The 17790-nt window shown below is 40.4% G+C and overlaps 1 protein-coding gene across 3 annotated transcripts; it reads right to left on the bottom strand.

Annotated features, from left to right (window-relative positions):
* Positions 1–741: 741 nt before the first annotated feature.
* Positions 742–17778, bottom strand: LOC121865051. 3 transcript variants are annotated; one of them, XM_042364380.1, is made up of 5 exons: positions 16489–17778; positions 15212–15310; positions 8339–8535; positions 7426–7562; positions 742–2746 (listed from the first exon to the last, which is right to left on the bottom strand). In XM_042364380.1, exons 1-4 carry the CDS (start codon positions 17776–17778, stop codon positions 7466–7468), a joined length of 1683 nt encoding a protein of 560 aa, XP_042220314.1. In that variant the 3' UTR covers positions 742–2746; positions 7426–7465. The 3 variants fall into 3 exon arrangements, 2 of the variants coding, with proteins under 2 accessions (XP_042220314.1, XP_042220315.1); XR_006088712.1 differs by lacking the exon at positions 742–2746 and adding an exon at positions 8888–8948 and having other exon boundaries at positions 5681–7562; XM_042364381.1 differs by lacking the exon at positions 742–2746 and adding an exon at positions 5681–7270.
* Between the last annotated feature and the right edge of the window lie 12 nt (positions 17779–17790).

Genomic DNA, 17790 nt, shown 5'->3' with positions numbered 1-17790 from the left:
TTCCTTGTTAATTTTTGATGATAAATATTCAAGAACTCAATTTAAAAACTTTACCTCCCCCTATTAACTTCCCCCTTCTAAGTGGTTTCTGTGCCCCTTGATCCACCTCATATAAAGATGGAAGGGAGAGAGAAAATATTTAAAACACTAAATAGATTTCCAGCTGTACAGTGGTAGTGCATTTGTTTCTCACCATTGAGATTGAGATTCGCTCCTTGTCTGATTTAGATGTGAGAAGGGTGTTGGTTGGTGTGACCCAACCAAACATCACAGGTGTTCTCTTGGTATAAGGGGGAGGGGTACAGTACTTCAGTTTCCTCTTGTACGAACACTAGATTTGATGAATAAAGTTTTATGAACAAACTACTGTACTGTAGTGAGCTGACAAGTGGCAAAGAGAATAATAATGAAAAAAAAAACTTAGTGTCTCAGAAAAATATGTACACAGAGCCTTGCAGATTTTTGTAGATCACGTGAATGCTTGCATTACAATGGCAATATTGTAAAATAATAATAATAATAATAATAATAATAATAATTAACAGTTTATTGAAAAAGTCCTCACTTGTTGATGTACAAGGTCTCCCACAAGTGAGGACATTATTGCTATTATAATACAAGCATTCACAGTCATGATATCTACAAAAATCTGTAAGGCTGTGTTTTTTCTGAGACACTGTACAGTAGTTAGGAATCAGTCACTCTCAAAAGGTCAACACAGTAAGGGCAATAAGCACTACATTTGTTCAGATATCCATATTTATAATAAAAAAGTTACATTTACTTTCAGTGACTGAATTGTATTATCACAAAAATTAATCAAAACAAATTCATAGTTGTACATACATCAGCTTTTACACTCACTGTTTCTTGTACAAGGTAACATTTCTCCACAAAAACTGTAAAGGAGCAGAGTTGAAGACCATAAACATGAGTATCAGAGACGACTCAACCACAATTGTATTATTTTAGTACAACTCACGAGCTGTACTGAGTAAAGCATGAGGCATCTATATGTAGTGTCCAAATGTGAAGGTGGATATTTGGAACTTTTGGCTGAGGAATCATCAGAAAAACACACAAATAAATTAAACTTGTACACATACAGTATAAGTTTTTACCAAGTTTAGTACAGAACAAAAGAACACAAGATAAAATAAGAAAATAATGGGGATGTTTGCTCCCGCCACAGAAACAATGGTTGTATACAGTACAGTACTGTACTCGTAAAAAATAGTAAAAATTATCAAGTGAAACTTTAAACCAAATCACTTTTAAATTCTCAGATCTTTTCTTAAATTAAAAATGAAAATTATTGATAATTTGTACAGACACACTAACAAAAAGGGGTTAACCTACATGCCCCACCAAATCTACTCGTATGGTGGGGGGGACAAAACATATAGGTAATCATGATAGCTCTGAGTATTCAACATAATCACAACAATTGTTCTCACTTTACTTGGTATTTCCCTAAAAACACAATAACATCCACTTAAACTGTCACTCAATTCTTTTAATGACACATTCCACAGTACTGTACTGCAGTTAATTTTGCATCACCTAAAATCAAATACTACTGTACATCAACCCCAAAAGAACCAACAATTTAGCTCGCTGTAAAGCTTAAAATGCAATATTGTACTCATATAAATCACCTATTTCTGCTTCTGTAGTCGAATTTAATTATCAAATTGGAATATCTCATAAAGCCTATATATTTTTTTGATTTGTGTTGGATATGGATAATACAAATATTTACATTAAAGGCTGCCTGAAAATGCTTTTATTATGGTGAACACGTAATGCATAGAACTCTTCACTGTGCACTCTTAACTAAAGCTTCCTTGTTTAAGCACCTTTGAGCACAGAAGAGAATCACTCCACATTCAACATTAACCAGAAATACAGTTATGCTGTTTTACTTATCCTCAGCTGCATTAGTCAACCACAGGGCATATGAATGGTTTTCCTGACTGACTGACAGACAGGAAAGGTCCCTTTTTTCTAACAAGTCTTGGTCACCCTTGTTTTCTGTTGGATACACATAAAGGCAATGACTGAAGACTGTAAAGAATGACTACAAGCTTCACCCTGCCTTCCAAGTGAATTTGTTTCACCTTGAGTGTGGTCTCTCATACAAATGGAAGAGTTGAAGAGAGTTGATTAAAATACTGTTTTAACATGATGTAAATCACATAACTGCATGATAAAAGTAGAAATTCTTACCATCAAACAAATAAATATACAAATAGACCATTTTTAACACAATTTTATTTATTTAAACTCAATATTCATATCTACTCATTAGAAAGTTGCACAAAAAAGTAGAAGTAGATCTGAGTCTTTGGTAAGGACAATGACAGTCTTTTGCATGTGTAATATAGAGTAGTAATACAGAGGTGCTTCTATAGATGTGGTAACTATGAATGTGCGATTACAGATGTGCTTCTATAGATGTAAAGTCCTACTATGAAGGAAACAGAGAGTTACACTTCAGCTGATAATGGATCTTTTCTCTGGCCAAGTGGACACTATAGCACCACTGGTTGGTCTGCCACTACATAATCAAATGCTAAATTTTCCTTCCAACTTTGCTATTGTTCATTTTTGGTTACCTTTAATGCTATATCTAAATGCTTCTTCCCCTCATAAATGTTGACACTGAGTTCGCCCGTTACCTTGACACAATGAGGCGACAGTCTGTGACAGGTGAGCTGTGGAGATGGTCACCCACTCGCATGTTCTATAAGATGATGCCGGGATCACCCGAAGATTAGCCCACAGCTTATTTCAACTGATGATTAAACATCACTACTTGGGGGGGGTTGGGTTACATTAGCTTTAAACTAAGGCGTTTAATCTTAAGGTGAAGCAAAGCTGGGGGGTTAATTGCAGATGATCTTTTAATCCTGTAAGAAAGGTGAACATTATATAAAACTTGGCATAACATAACAAAACAACTGGCACTGACCTGACCTGTACAATCAGTTTTAATCTTGGCTGAGTGTTCCCAGGATCCTCTCACACGACTAACGTGTACAACCACTGTTTTCAATCTGAACTAAGCATTCACTGTAATCTTTTCCCTTAATATTTTATCAAATGGTCCCACCTGAGGAAAGTTACTGCCACAGTCTGTAAAGTAAGTCAGTACGGTACATCAAGTGATCTGTCAACATACTGTACTGTACACCTCTCTGTTGCTCCTCCAATAAACAAATGCTACTTATGCAGAATTCTTTACAAACATCAGAAGGCTTCCTGAATCTACAGAGTACTGTAGATATAAAGAACATCTCAGCCACTGTATAATACAATGGATCAATACAAACATAAACAACACCAGGATAACAAGTCAAATTCTGCTTACAGCAAATTTTCTACTTGGATTCACATCTGTGTGCAGTGGTGACCACTAATATAAACAGTACAGTTTTGTAAATAAAAATTTGACTGCATGAAACTTTCAGAGGTTCAGCTCCAGCTCCATCAGAAGTACTAATGTATTTGTAGCTTTTAAAACTACAGTACTGTACAGTATTTGTGAATCATTATTACTCAAGAAATTATATTATATATTACCTTCTAAATACAGTAATATGAATAAAAGTGTTGAAAATAAACCAAATTAATATTTTATGGCAGGTAATCTTTGAAATAAAGCAAAGAAACTCTCCTTGAGCATCACAACAGTTTTGCTTGTGATAATTCCATAATACTGTATCATAATAAACACCTTTTAGGCCCTTTTCAATATTCTGTAATCCCGTCCTATTTTTTTTACAATATTGTATTGTATCTGAAGTAAACTGAGGCCAAAAATATATTTTTTCTCAATCACAAAATTACAGAACATCTGGTTTATGAACCAAAGTTTGTGACGCATTGAACACATAATTCTGAAGAGTGCAACAAGTACTAGTAGACACGTTAGCCCCGCACACGCTCGGTTTGACCTGTAAGTCAGACTGTGGAATTCCAGTTTGCATAAATTGAACTTTCATACACACTGTTCAGTCTGGCTGATTTTCTGGCTCAGTACAGAACCATTGTGGATTCATCAGGAACAAGACATTGCATCTCCACTCAGTGACGATGAACTCAATCTGTTGGGCTGTGTGTTGTGCCTTTGTTTAGGAAAGAGATATTATGAAACAAATGGATAAAGAATTTACTTCTCAGCAGAGATCAATTTACACATACAGTTCTGCCCTCATGAGTGAGCTACGACTAGAGCTGGAAGACTGGTGTGACTCTCTGTGGATGGATATACTGTATCTGTACTGTAGTTCCATATCTTCAGTTTGTGTCACTGGTTACTCCAGTGACAAAAAAACAAGATACAGTACATGCATGAAAAGAACAATAACCCCTCATGAAAAACTGTCACCACCAACATGAATATTTTTACAAAAAAAAAATATTATAAAATTTACTTTAAGTTAACTGTCTCTCTGTTTATTGTGGCATCATTTTACTTAATTTTTACCACCAGAAGGTCAGACGCCGCTGATTAATGTTTTTCTCAGAGTGCGGTGTTCTTTACTCTTAATTTTCCATAAGCGTAAATTTTCTTTACAAAGTTCAATAAATTCTGTCAAGAACTTTCTTTCTTATGAAGACTCACCCACAAGGTTGTTACTGCAAGACAACCTTCCCACGTGAAATTAACCATCGCAGTGAGCAAACACTGACACACATACTGTACATACAAACACACACACGTGCAAACTGGCTTGTAAGGTCCAGACTTCAAGCAGAACCAGAATTATTCCAGTGATATATTTTATCAATTAGCGACACTGCCTTGCTAGCTAAGGGGGTGCTTGGAAACCCTACACATAATGCCCAATTGCCACTGTAAAAGTGGGTTGGTGATAGAAAGGACATCCAGCCATAAAACTTGCTTCCAGTTTGCCCGAGGGCAGCCAGGACAACATGTCACCCGGTGATCTGGCTAACTAGAGCATGTGTGGAAAATGGCTGTAAAACAGTGACAATGATGACTGTGTGTGTGTGTGTGCGTGTGTGTGTGTGTCCATGTGTGTCCGTGTGTGTGTGTGTGTGTGTGTGTGTGTGTGCATGTGTGTGTGTGTGTGTGTGTGCATGTGTGTGTCCATGTGTGTGTGTGTGTGTCCGTGTGTGTGTCCGTGTGTGTGTGTGTGTGTGTGTCCATGTGTGTGTGTGTGTGTCCGTGTGTGTGTGTGTGTGTCCGTGTGTGTGTGTGTGTGTGTCGTGTGTGTGTCCGTGTGTGTGTGTGTGTGTGTGTCGTGTGTGTGTGTCCGTGTGTGTGTGTGTGTGTGTGTGTGTGTGTGTGTCCATGTGTGTGTGCATGTGTGTGTCCATGTGTGTGTGTGTGTGTCCGTGTGTGTGTGTGTGTGTGTGTGTGTGTCCATGTGTGTGTGTGTGTCCGTGTGTGTGTCCGTGTGTGTGTGTGTGTGTGTGTTCATGTGTGTGTGTGTGCGTGTGTATGTGTCGTGTGTGTGTCCGTGTGTGTGTGTGTGTGTCCGTGTGTGTGTCCGTGTGTGTGTGTGTGTGTGTGAGTGTGTGTGTGTCGTGTGTATGTGTCCGTGGTGTGTGTGTGTCGTGTGTGTGTCCGTGTGTGTGTGTGTGTGAGTGTGTATGTGTCCGTGTGTGTATGTGTGTGTGTGTGTGTGTGTGTGTGTGTGTGTGTGTGTGTGTGTGTGTGTGTGTGTGTGAGTGTGTATGTGTCCGTGTGTATGTGTCTGTGTGTGTGTGTGTGTGTTTTAGAGTAACCAACCTGACACACTTTTCTGTTAAGGTGGATCTAAACCAAAGCAACAATGTTGGTAATACTGTCATCAACATGTTTCTGTTGGAAACACTGTTCCTAACACTAATGTTGCAAATATTGCGAGTAATTTAAAAATAAAGTTGCCAACACATTACCCACATTGTTACAATGGTGTAGATCCCTTTAAGGAACAAGTCACAAGTGGGTAGTTCAACACTGCCCTACAGTTTAGGGACATCTTGTCATCCTTGTATTCATCTGTAAGAAGGAAGTCTGTATATAAATGATGTAAAATAAGTGCTTTACCTTGTGTAACTGTGCAAATAATATGGTTCCTTTCCTGTAAACTAGACCCGATGCACTAAGTCTTTTTGGTGGACTACCATCACACTAAGGGGCTGAGGAGACTCACTAGCTGCTAAATGCTATGAGCCAGGAAGTCAGCACCTGTCTAGCTAACCTGTATCATAGCAAGAAAAAGCTTGTACAATATTCAAGAAAAATAACAAAAAGAAAAAATAGTGCATACATGTATGAACACACAATGTAGGTAGACTTTGTCATTAAATGCAAAAGTATGATGTTTCAACTAACATCACAAGATAACAATAGTTTAAGATGCTATCTACAATTGATCATCACACTGTTTTTTTAACATATTGTATAACTCTGGGAGAGAGCACACATATGCTGCCACACCTCCCATGGGTGTCCCCTCGCTTGACATGTAAATAAATACAACAGCAATCTTTGACATTAAACTAGATTTAATTAAGTAAACATATCTATTGAATGTGATGATTTTGTTAAGACTCCCTCTGAGGACTTGTGAGTTACATAAGCTGTATCAGTGCTTGAGTGTCACAAGCATGCAAGAGCCATTACTGTATTTCATTGTCTTGGATACATCAAGAACTATTCTGCACTTGAGTGAGGTGCCAACTCATGGCAGGCGGTACTTTTTCAAAGTTGTGACCTGACCTTTCAACCCTTCAAGAAAGAGCAGTTCTAGGGTGTTGATAGTGATGATGTATTCAAAGTGTGAAATGCTGTATTGCAGCTCCTGCTATCCTTATACAGGTATTATGCAGCTGACGTACATCATCAGCAAGACGGACACCGAGGACACCGACCAGCCTACTGCTGCGGCCCTTCACCACGTACAGTACAGTATAACAGTAAGTCACAATAATTGGATATCTGTGTCAAGCAGAGGCCATAATTTCACAGCATCAGTAGATTATAATAAAATCACATTCAACATACAGTACATGATGTATCTTGCAGCTACTGGTAATTTAAAAATGCATTGTGTTCTACATCTACTTAAGATGACTCAGCAACTCTAATCATAACTGAGACTTTCTAAGGTTCTCATCAAAAATTGTTTTATCAAAAAAGCTTTTTATTACTTTTTCTTTGTTTTGATGGACAATTCAGCAAATGAGGAAAAACTTATTTTATGGGATGACTCCATGTTGACTGCTTGCCTCCGAGCAGCAAGCTGATTTACTGCAGTATAAATAAAAAAAAATGCATAAAACACAAACACTAATTCACTTTACATTTCTTATGAAGATGGATGAAGCCTTATAATATCTCCTCTACAGGCAACTATGAAAAATTTATAAAACCAATATGAAAGTGTGAGCAAGCATTGCACTTACACCATTATACACTTGTCAGCCAGCGACAGTATTCGATCAGTTACCACACAACATTATTGGAATTATTCTTTGGAGGTCGTGGGTCATTGTCCACTTCACCACAATAATCTAGTCCAAACACCACAAGGTTCCTAAATCTGGAAAACAAAAAGTGCAACATAAGGATGCAGTTTTCAAGGTATGGTTTACATCAATTAGATGTTTACCATTACCTGCATACACTAAACCTTAAGGTCCAGGGGCATACAACTGTGAACTGCATATTGAAGCATCAGTAAAAGACTGCTTTACCTCAGTCAAGTCGAACACAACCCTCCACTTGGGACCCTTCTTAGTGTACTGGGATCCAAAGCAGGTGTTTTTCTAGTCTTCCAAACATTTCTAACTACAGTACAGCATAATACAAGTCTGGTCTGAGTCAAGAGAAATATGGACTCTACCATCACTTGTTATTAATCCCTGTAAACAAATGTGAGCTCGTCACCCAGCTGCTGCCTCTTTACACACACATATACACACATACACACACACACACACATACACACACATACACATACACTTGATGCAACTTTCAATGACAATATTTTCATGTAAAAACAGAAAAAAAATTAAGGCTGATTTGTTTGTGAACTTCTTTGTTTAAAGTAAGGAGGAGTAAATTTAGTTCTTTTCTGTATCAAAGGAGGAAGCTTCCCTTAATCTGCCACTGATCAATGCCAAACAAACAATGTACAGACATAGTAGATAACACAGAGAGTTACTGAGTATAGCTGTAGTCAGGCAATGTGGAGTAAACAACACTGAGAGGACTGACTCCTGAGATATTGCTGAGGTCAAAATAATCCCTCACAGAGAGAAAAAACAAATCTGAAATGAACCAATGAATCGACATAAAACAGACCGCCCGCCTTACCTCAATTTCAAGAGCGTGATGGTGAAGACTTTTGAATCTTCTTCCATGGACGTCCACCAGTCAGTCCGACCCAGAATTCTGAGATCGTTAGTAGTTCGCAGCACGTCCATTATTATGTCGCAATTCAGATCATGCTGCAAACCAAGTCTTAGTTCCTCCAGTCTATGTAGCCCATTTCTTCTTATGGCAAAGCTTAACTGAAATTACACACAACAAGTTTCTGTATAGTATTTTGATCCACCCCAGACAGGAGAGGGAAATAAGATTATATATACCTGTAGTTAAGACTGATAGATAGATGGCTAGATAGATAGATGGCTAGACAGATAAATAAACAGATAGATAGATAGATAGAAAGATAGATAGATACACAGATAGACAGACATATAGACAGATAGAAGTTGCTATCTACTGTAAATTCTAGATTCAGATTACAATGTACAATTTAAAACACTGTATTGATGAAAGATTAAATTATATATAAAAAATCAAATCTCTTTAATGTTTCTGACAAAATTATTTGCTTCTTGCTACACAACAGGGGCGTACCTAGTGGGTGGCAGAAGGGGCAGCCTCCCTGGACCCCAAGGTAAGGGGGGCGCCAAATTGCCTATGAATTTAAAACAAAAAAATTCAAAGGAAGATAACAAAACAAAAAGATTACTCTAGCAGAACAGCCTGTACTGTACTACTGCTACACTGGATAGGTTAATTCATACTCTCTAATTTATAAATACCGGGTATTAAATATGTTTATTATTAACACTTTTCAAGTGTCAATATAACATTGTTTTGGTGGTGACTGGCGCCCCACGTGACTGCTTGCTGCCGAGCGGTGCCGTTGTGTTCATCTATGGCCCAAGAACGTTTATCTAACATAGCTATTGTATCAATTGAACAGAAGATAGCAAATTCTATGAATTTTGACAGTGTAATTGATGACTTTGCAACCAAGAAGCAAGAAAAGTGATTCTGTAATAAATGGTGATCCAGAGTCATTGTTAAAAGGCATTCTTAGTTCTCCGTGTTGGTGCCTCATATGTGCTGATTTAATTAAAACACCATTATACTCTTAATTTTCTAATTGCTGCATTTTTAGTTAGTTGCTTTTTATGAATCTTGATATACTGTGCATTGTATTATGATAATTAATATTGGATAAATAAATTTTTAGGATTAAGAGTAAAATCTGGTCAATCTGTCATCAGAATTGTCCCAAGATTATTATTGAATCTGTTTACTTGGAGAGTAAAAGAATTTTATAAGGAAAAGTTAAGCAATCCACTGGGTTATGGTATTTTCTTAACTGAATGTAGACTATGTGTGTTTTGAGCAGCAAATTGCTGATTACTTACATACAATTATTACATTTCTTGAAATTAATTTGTTCAAGCCTCGATACAACCATAAATTATACATCATCATTAGTGTCTTAGCAATCCCTTATTTACTATTATGCTACATTATTTATATGAATTAAATTTATTTGATATCATTATTTGCAGTGGAAGCGAGGTTGTAGGGAGTGGAGGGTTAGAGGTGTGGGGAGCCGTAAAGGGGAGCGCTAAATTCAGCCATTGCCCTGGGCGCTATAAGGCCCTGCTACACAATACTGAATCACAAGAACAAGACACACTACAGTACCACATAAGTTAATAGAGGGCCTCTTTTACTCTTCTTTACTCCCATCTCCCACACAAGCACAAAATGGATAGAAAAACATGAAACTTTCTACAAGTGATGGCCACCGTCCCTACAGCTAACTTCCACTAATGATGGCCACCGTCCCTACAGCTAACTTCCACTAATGATGGCTACCGTCCCTACAGCTAACTTCCACTAATGATGGCCACCGTCCCTACAGCTAACTTCCACTAATGATGGCCACCGTCCCTACAGCTAACTTCCACTAATGATGGCTACCGTCCCTACAGCTAACTTCCACTAATGATGGCCACCGTCCTACAGCTACTTCCACTAATGATGGCTACCGTCCTACAGCTAACCACTAATGATTACCGTCCCTACAGCTAACTTCGCTAATGATGGCCGTCCCTACAGTAACTTCCACTAATGATGGCTACCGTCCTATTCTTCACTAATGATGGCACCGTCCCTACAGCTGCTTCCACTAATGATGGCTACCATCCCTACAGCTAACTTCCACTAATGATGGCCACCGTCCTACAGCTAACTTCCACTAATGATGGCTACCGACCCTACAGCTAACTTCCACTAATGATGGCCACCGTCCCTACCTAACTTCCACTAATGATGGCCCGTCCCTACAGCTAACTTCCACTAATGATGGCCACCGTCCTACAGCTGCTTCCACTAATGATGGCCACCGTCCTAGCTAACTTCCACTGATGGCTACCCGTCTACAGCTAACTTCCACTAATGATGGCTACAGTCCTACAGCTAACTTCACTAATGATGGCTCCGTCCTACAGCTTCTTCCACTAATGATGGCTACCGTCCTACAGCTAACTTCCACTAATGATGGCTACCGTCCCTACAATTCTTCCACTAATGATGGCTGCAATCCCTACAGCTAACTTCCACTAATGATGGCTACCGTCCCTACAGCTAACTTCCACTAATGATGGCTACCGTCCTACAGCTAACTTCCACTAATGAGGTATCCGTCCTCATTCTTCCACTATGATGGCTACCGTCCTACCTTCTTCCACTAATGATGGCTACCGTCCTACAGCCGCTTCCACTAATGATGGCTACCGTCCTACAGCTAACTTCCTAATGATGGCTACCGTCCCTACAGCTACTTCCACTAATGATGTTACCGTCCCTACTGCTAACTTCCACTAATGATGGCTGCAGTCCTACAGCTAACTTCCACTAATGATGGCTACCGTCCCTACAGCTAACTTCCACTAATGATGGTACCGTCCTACAGCTAACTTCCACTAATGATGGCTGGTCCCTACAGCTAACTTCCACTAATGATGGCTACCGTCCCTACAGCTAACTTCCTAATGATGGCTACCGTCCCTACAGCTAACTTCCACTAATGATGGCTACCGTCCCTACAGCTAACTTCCACTAATGATGGCTACCGTCCCTACAGCTAACTTCCACTAATGATGGCTACCGTCCCTACAGCTAACTTCCACTAATGATGTTCCGTCCTAGCTAACTTCCACTAATGATGGCTACCGTCCCTACAGCTAACTTCCACTAATGATGGCTCACGTCCCTACAGCTAACTTCCACTAATGATGGCTACCGTCCCTACAGCTAACTTCCACTAATGATGGCTACGTCCCCACAGCTAACTTCCACTAATGATGGCTACCGTCCTACAGCTAACTTCCACTAATGATGGCTCTGCGTCCCTACAGCTAACTTCCACTAATGATGGCTACCGTGCCTACAGCTAACTTCCACTAATGATGACTACCGTCCCTACAGCTAACTTCCACTAATGATGGCTACCGTCCTACAGCTAACTTCCACTAGTGATGGCTACCGTCCCCTACAGCTAACTTCCACTAATGATGGCTACCGTCCCTACAGCTAACTTCCACTAATGATGGCTACTGTCCTACAGCTAACTTCCACTAATGATGGCTCACCCTACAGCTAACTTCCACTAATGATGACGCCTACAGCTAATTTCCACTAATGATGCTATCCCTACAGCTAACTTCCACTAATGATGGCTACGTCTCACTAATGATGGCTACCATCCTATCTTCCACTAATGATGGCTACCGTCCTACAGCTAACTTCCACTAATGATGGCCACCATTCTACAGCTAACTTCCACTAATGATACTGCCACAGCTATCTCCACTAATGATGGCCACCCTCACAGCTAACTTCCACTAATGATGGTCTGTGACTACCACCCACAGCTAACTTCCACTAATGATGCATACCGCCCTACAGCTAACTTCCACTAATGATGACTACCGCCGTTGTTTGTGGCTCCCCACAGCTAACTTCCACTAATGATGGCTAATGTCCTACAGCTAACTTCCACTAGTGATGGCACCGTCTTGCAGCTAACTTCCACTAATGATGCTACCCCTAGCTACTTCACTATGATCGTCCTAGCTAACTTCCACTAATGATGGCTACCGTTCCTACAGCTAACTTCCACTAATGATGGCTACTGTCCCTACAGCTAACTTCACTAATGATGCATACACCTGCAGCTAACTTCCACTAATGATCGTCAGCTAACTTCACTAGATGGCTACCGTCTCCCTCAGCTAACTTCCACTAATGATGGCACCGCCCTACAGCTAACTTCCACTAATGATGGCACCGGCCTACAGCTACTTCCACTAATGATGCTGCGTCCTACAGCTAACTTCACTAATGATGGCTACCGCCTTCCAATGATGGCTACAGTAATTTTTGGGTCTCCTATGATGCCGCCGCTTTCACTATGTGGCCCCTAGCTATTTCAATATGGCCACGCCCTACAGCTAATTCCACTAATGATGGCCCCCCACAGCTACTTCCACTAATGATATTACCGTCCTACAGCTAACTTCACTAATGGCTACCGTCCTACAGCCAACTTCCACTAATGACAACACCACAGCCAACTTCCACTAATGATGACCACCGTCTCAGCTAATCCACTAATGATGACACTGCCTCACAGCCAACTTCCACTAATGATACCGGTCCCTACAGCTAACTTCCACTAATGATGGCTACCGTTCACAGCTTCTCCACTAATGATGGCTACCGTCCGCTACTTCCACTATATGGCTCCACAGCTAACTTCCACTAATGATGTACCGCCCCAGCTAACTTCCACTAATGATGGCTACCGTCCACAGCTAACTTCCACTAATGATGGCTACCGCCTTCCAGCTAACTTCCACTAATGATGGCTGCCGTCCCTCCAGCTAACTTCCACTAATGATGGCTACCGTCTCTACAGCTAACTTCCACTAATGATGCCACCTCCTACAGCTAACTTCCACTAATGATGGCTACCGTCCCTACAGCTAACTTCCACTAATGATGGCTACCGTCCCACGCTAATCTCCACTAGATGGCTACCGTCCACAGCTAACTTCCTAATGATGGGCAGTACTTCACTAGATGGCTACCGCCCCTACAGCTAACTTCCACTAATGATGGCTACCGTCCCACAGCTAACTTCCACTAATGATGGCTACCGCCCACAGCTAACTTCCACTAATGATGCACCATGCCTTACAGCTAACTTCCACTAATGATGGCTACCGCCCCTTCCAGCTAACTTCCACTAATGATGGCTACCGCCTACAGCTAACTTCCACTAATGATGGCTACCGCTTGCCAGCTAACTTCCACTAATGATGGCTACCGTCCCTACAGCTAATCTCCACTAATGATGGCTACCGCTCTACAGCTAACTTCCACTAATGATGGCTACCGCTCTACAGCTAACTTCCACTAATGATGGCTACCGGCCCCTGGAGCTAACTTCCACTAATGATGACACCGACTCCACAGCTAACTTCCACTAATGATGGCTACCGTTCCACAGCTAACTTCCACTAATGATGGCTACCATGTCTCAGCTAACTTCCACTAATGATGGCTACCGTCCCCTACAGCTAACTTCCACTAATGATGTATAATGTCCCCACAGCTAACTTCCACTAATGATGGCTACCGGCCCCACAGCTAACTTCCACTAATATACCAACCCCTACAGCTAACTTCACTAATGATGTACCGCCCCCAGCTTCCACTAATGATGGCTACCGCCCTACAGCTAACTTCCACTAATGATGGCTACCGTCCACAGCTAACTTCCACTAATGATCACTGTCCCTACAGCTAACTTCCACTAATGATGCATACCGTCCCTACAGCTAACTTCCACTAATGATGGCTACCGCCCACAGCTAACTTCCACTAATGATGGCTCACTGGCCCTACAGCTAACTTCCACTAATGATGGCTACCGCCCCTACAGCTAACTTCACTAATGATGGCTACCGTCCCTACAGCTAACTTCCACTAATGATGGCTACCGCCCTCACAGCTAACTTCCACTAATGATGCTACCGTCCCACAGCTAACTTCCACTAATGATGGCTACCGCTCTGCCAGCTAACTTCCACTAATGATGGCTGCCGCCCTACAGCTAACTTCACTAATGATGGCTACCGCATCTACAGCTAACTTCCACTAATGATGCTACTGCACTCACAGCTAACTTCACTAATGATGGCTACCGGCCCCTACAGCTAACTTCCACTAATGATGGCTACCGCATCCACAGCTAACTTCCACTAATGATGACTACCGTCCAGCTAACTTCACTAATGATGGCTACCGTCCCTACAGCTAACTTCCACTAATGATGACTACCTCCTACAGCACACAATGATGTACCGCTACAGCTAACTTCCACTAATGATGGCTACCGTCCCTACAGCTAACTTCCACTAATGATGGCTACCGTCCCTACAGCTAACTTCCACTAATGATGGCCACCGATCTACAGCTAACTTCCACTAATGATGACTACCGTCCCACAGCTAACTTCCACTAATGATGACTACCGCCTCCAGCTAACTTCCACTAAGACTACCGGTCCCACAGCTAACTTCACTAATGATGACTATCATCCCTACAGCTAACTTCCACTAATGATGGCTACCGTCCTCCAGCTAACTTCCACTAATGATGGCTACTGTCCCTACAGCTAACTTCCACTAATGATGGCTACCGTACCTACAGCTAACTTCCACTAATGATGGCCACCGTCCCTACAGCTAACTTCCATCTTCGTCATCTTCATTATCTCTAATTCATAAATTTACATTAAACAATATCTATTTATAAAGTGGGACAAACATAAAATATATAAAACTCAAAACTGAGTCTTACCATAGAGCTCTCGATGTAGTTAGTGTAGAGGGTGAGACTCCTCAGGTTTTTGCACCATGCAAGTAAGACATCAAGCACATTCTGCAGCCCTTGTTCTCTCTGTAAGAATACCTTGGGTCAGTACACTCATATTAAGGGTTAAGAAAGGTAATATTCTATGTTAACGACACCTTTGAGACCAAATAAACATAGTACTGTGTATATATATATATATATATATATATATATATATATATATATATATATATATATATATATATATATATATATATATATATATATATATATATATATATATATATATATATATATATATATATATATATATATATATATATATATATATATATATATATATATATATATATATATGACTGATCTGCCGATGAGTTATTTGTTTTGGTGTTTAACTTCTTACTCTATTTTTATCGGTGAGTCTGATATGATAATCATTTCTTTTACAAATGCTTCATTTAGTATATATTTAGGCCCCTATGATGCACACTACTGTGTCTTCTAAGCGGTAATGCGGTGGTATCTTATCCCCATATGTAAACAGCCAATCATATTGACATATTTCAAAACACGCTGCCGCGCACCTTGCCATGCTTTCCCGTGCCAGTTTCATTTTCACTTTGGCATGTGAAGCGTGTCGCTGGTCTTATATGAATGTAATTTGCAAATTCAGGGGAAAAGAATTTGCAAATTCAGGGGAAAAGACGATCTCGCCCTTCAGTTTTTCAAAGACCACGGCACCCTTCCTTCCACAAGAGACTATCGGGACTGCAGGAATCCCTGTGTTATATGACCAGAGAGGAATTTGTTTCAGTGTAACAAGAAAGTACAGTACAGTAATTAATAAGAAAAACAAATTCCCCCCATCTCAGTGACAGTAAGATTGCCCACGGCAGGTGGTAAGTTATGCTAGGTTTTATGTTAAGGTTAGGTTAGGTTAAGGTTAGGTTTTATATATATAACATTTGTACAAACTACGAGTGTCCTCAATAAAACACAGTGAAAATACTGCATTTTTATAATCGTTTACAGTACAGCACTAAATCGCCAGCGGGTCAGTCATCAATAATTACCATATATATATATATATATATATATATATATATACTGTATATATAGACAAAATTAAATCAATTCTTTTTCTAACTGCATTAAGCAAACAAGAAAGGGAAACATGTTAAGTTTCACTGCACTGTACAAACTTACTAATTAAGTAAGATAAAGACCAACAGATCTTATAAGTCTAAAGGATGTCTAATTACCTCAATTCTGCCAAAATCTCCAATAAAGAGCGAACCCTGGTAGTAAAGATGAGTCAATTTGGTGAAGACTCGGCCTCCATCCCAGGGTTCGCCGCTCTTATTGTCCTGTGATCCGAGCACCCACAGGTGAGTCACTTGTGGGAAACATATAGACAAGGAACCGAGGTGCGTCGCGTCGGCACACGAGGGTTCTGTCATCGTTATCTCCGTCACCAGGTGGCTGATGGGCATGGGGTCCTCGTTGATTGCAATGTGGGAGTGAAGGAGTAACCATTCCAGACCACACAATGTGACCTTCTTTAAATGTTGGAGGGTTGAAAGAGCGAGGAAATGAGACTTGACTAGTCCAACGCTACAGTGTTGTATGGTGACGTGTTCTAGTAGTGGACACGCTTTACAGATAGCTTGTATACCCAATTCCTCGTGAGCAAGAGTATATGCTGTTCTGGATAGTGAGAATGGGGTGTCTTGGGGTGCCGCTAGCAAATCCTTTATCACTACGGCCTGGAGATCGTATCCACCATCTACTACGGCGTCTAGTCTCTTGAGGTCTAAATGCTTCACTATTGCCTTTACACCCACATACGTTAACCACGTCTCGCTTACGTTGAGATGTTGCAGGTTTTTCATCATCAACAAAGCAGGAATACAATCGGAGAAATGTGCAATTTTTCCAAACTTCTCCAACGACCCTGGATCAAGTCCTGAGTCTGTTAATGCACCAAACTTTAAGTCCAAATATGAGAGATGAGGACTATTTAAAGCCAAACCCAATAACAGCTCATTAATTTTGTAGCTGGCAATTTTAATATGGCGTAACGTTAGGTGCCTCAGCATTGACATTTTAGTCACCGCTGAGCAGAGAAGTTCAAATTTACTTAGAGAATATTTCCACACATTTTCTCGATAGCTGATTAGCATTCTGAGGCTCTTGGCATGTTCCAGAGCCATTAAATATTTGGAAGGATTTCTCGTGGGAAACTTGAACTTATCAACATCAATCTGCGTTATAGACGGCGATAACAACATTAATGCCAACTCATCTATAACGTCAAGTATATTTTTATCTAAGGGAGCCTCCGTAACGTTGTCAAAAATCGGAGCTAATTTATCGAGGAACTCGGCGTGGAAGTTTGGAGGAATCGACCTCATTAACTCTCGTAAGAATGCAGCACAAGATTCACTAAATTCAATATTCACAAAACGACAAACTAACTCCTGCAAAAACACAATACTGTTTTCAATCGAGAGCGATGATAATGTCTGAATACCATTTTCACACTCTGCCATGGTTATGTCTTA

Source organism: Homarus americanus, unplaced genomic scaffold (assembly GCF_018991925.1).
Source record: "Homarus americanus isolate GMGI-L3 unplaced genomic scaffold, GMGI_Hamer_2.0 scaffold2539, whole genome shotgun sequence".
Classification (NCBI taxonomy): domain Eukaryota; kingdom Metazoa; phylum Arthropoda; class Malacostraca; order Decapoda; family Nephropidae; genus Homarus; species Homarus americanus.
Note: the sequence above shows the minus strand (reverse complement) of the source record. Positions and strands in the feature narration are given on the sequence as shown.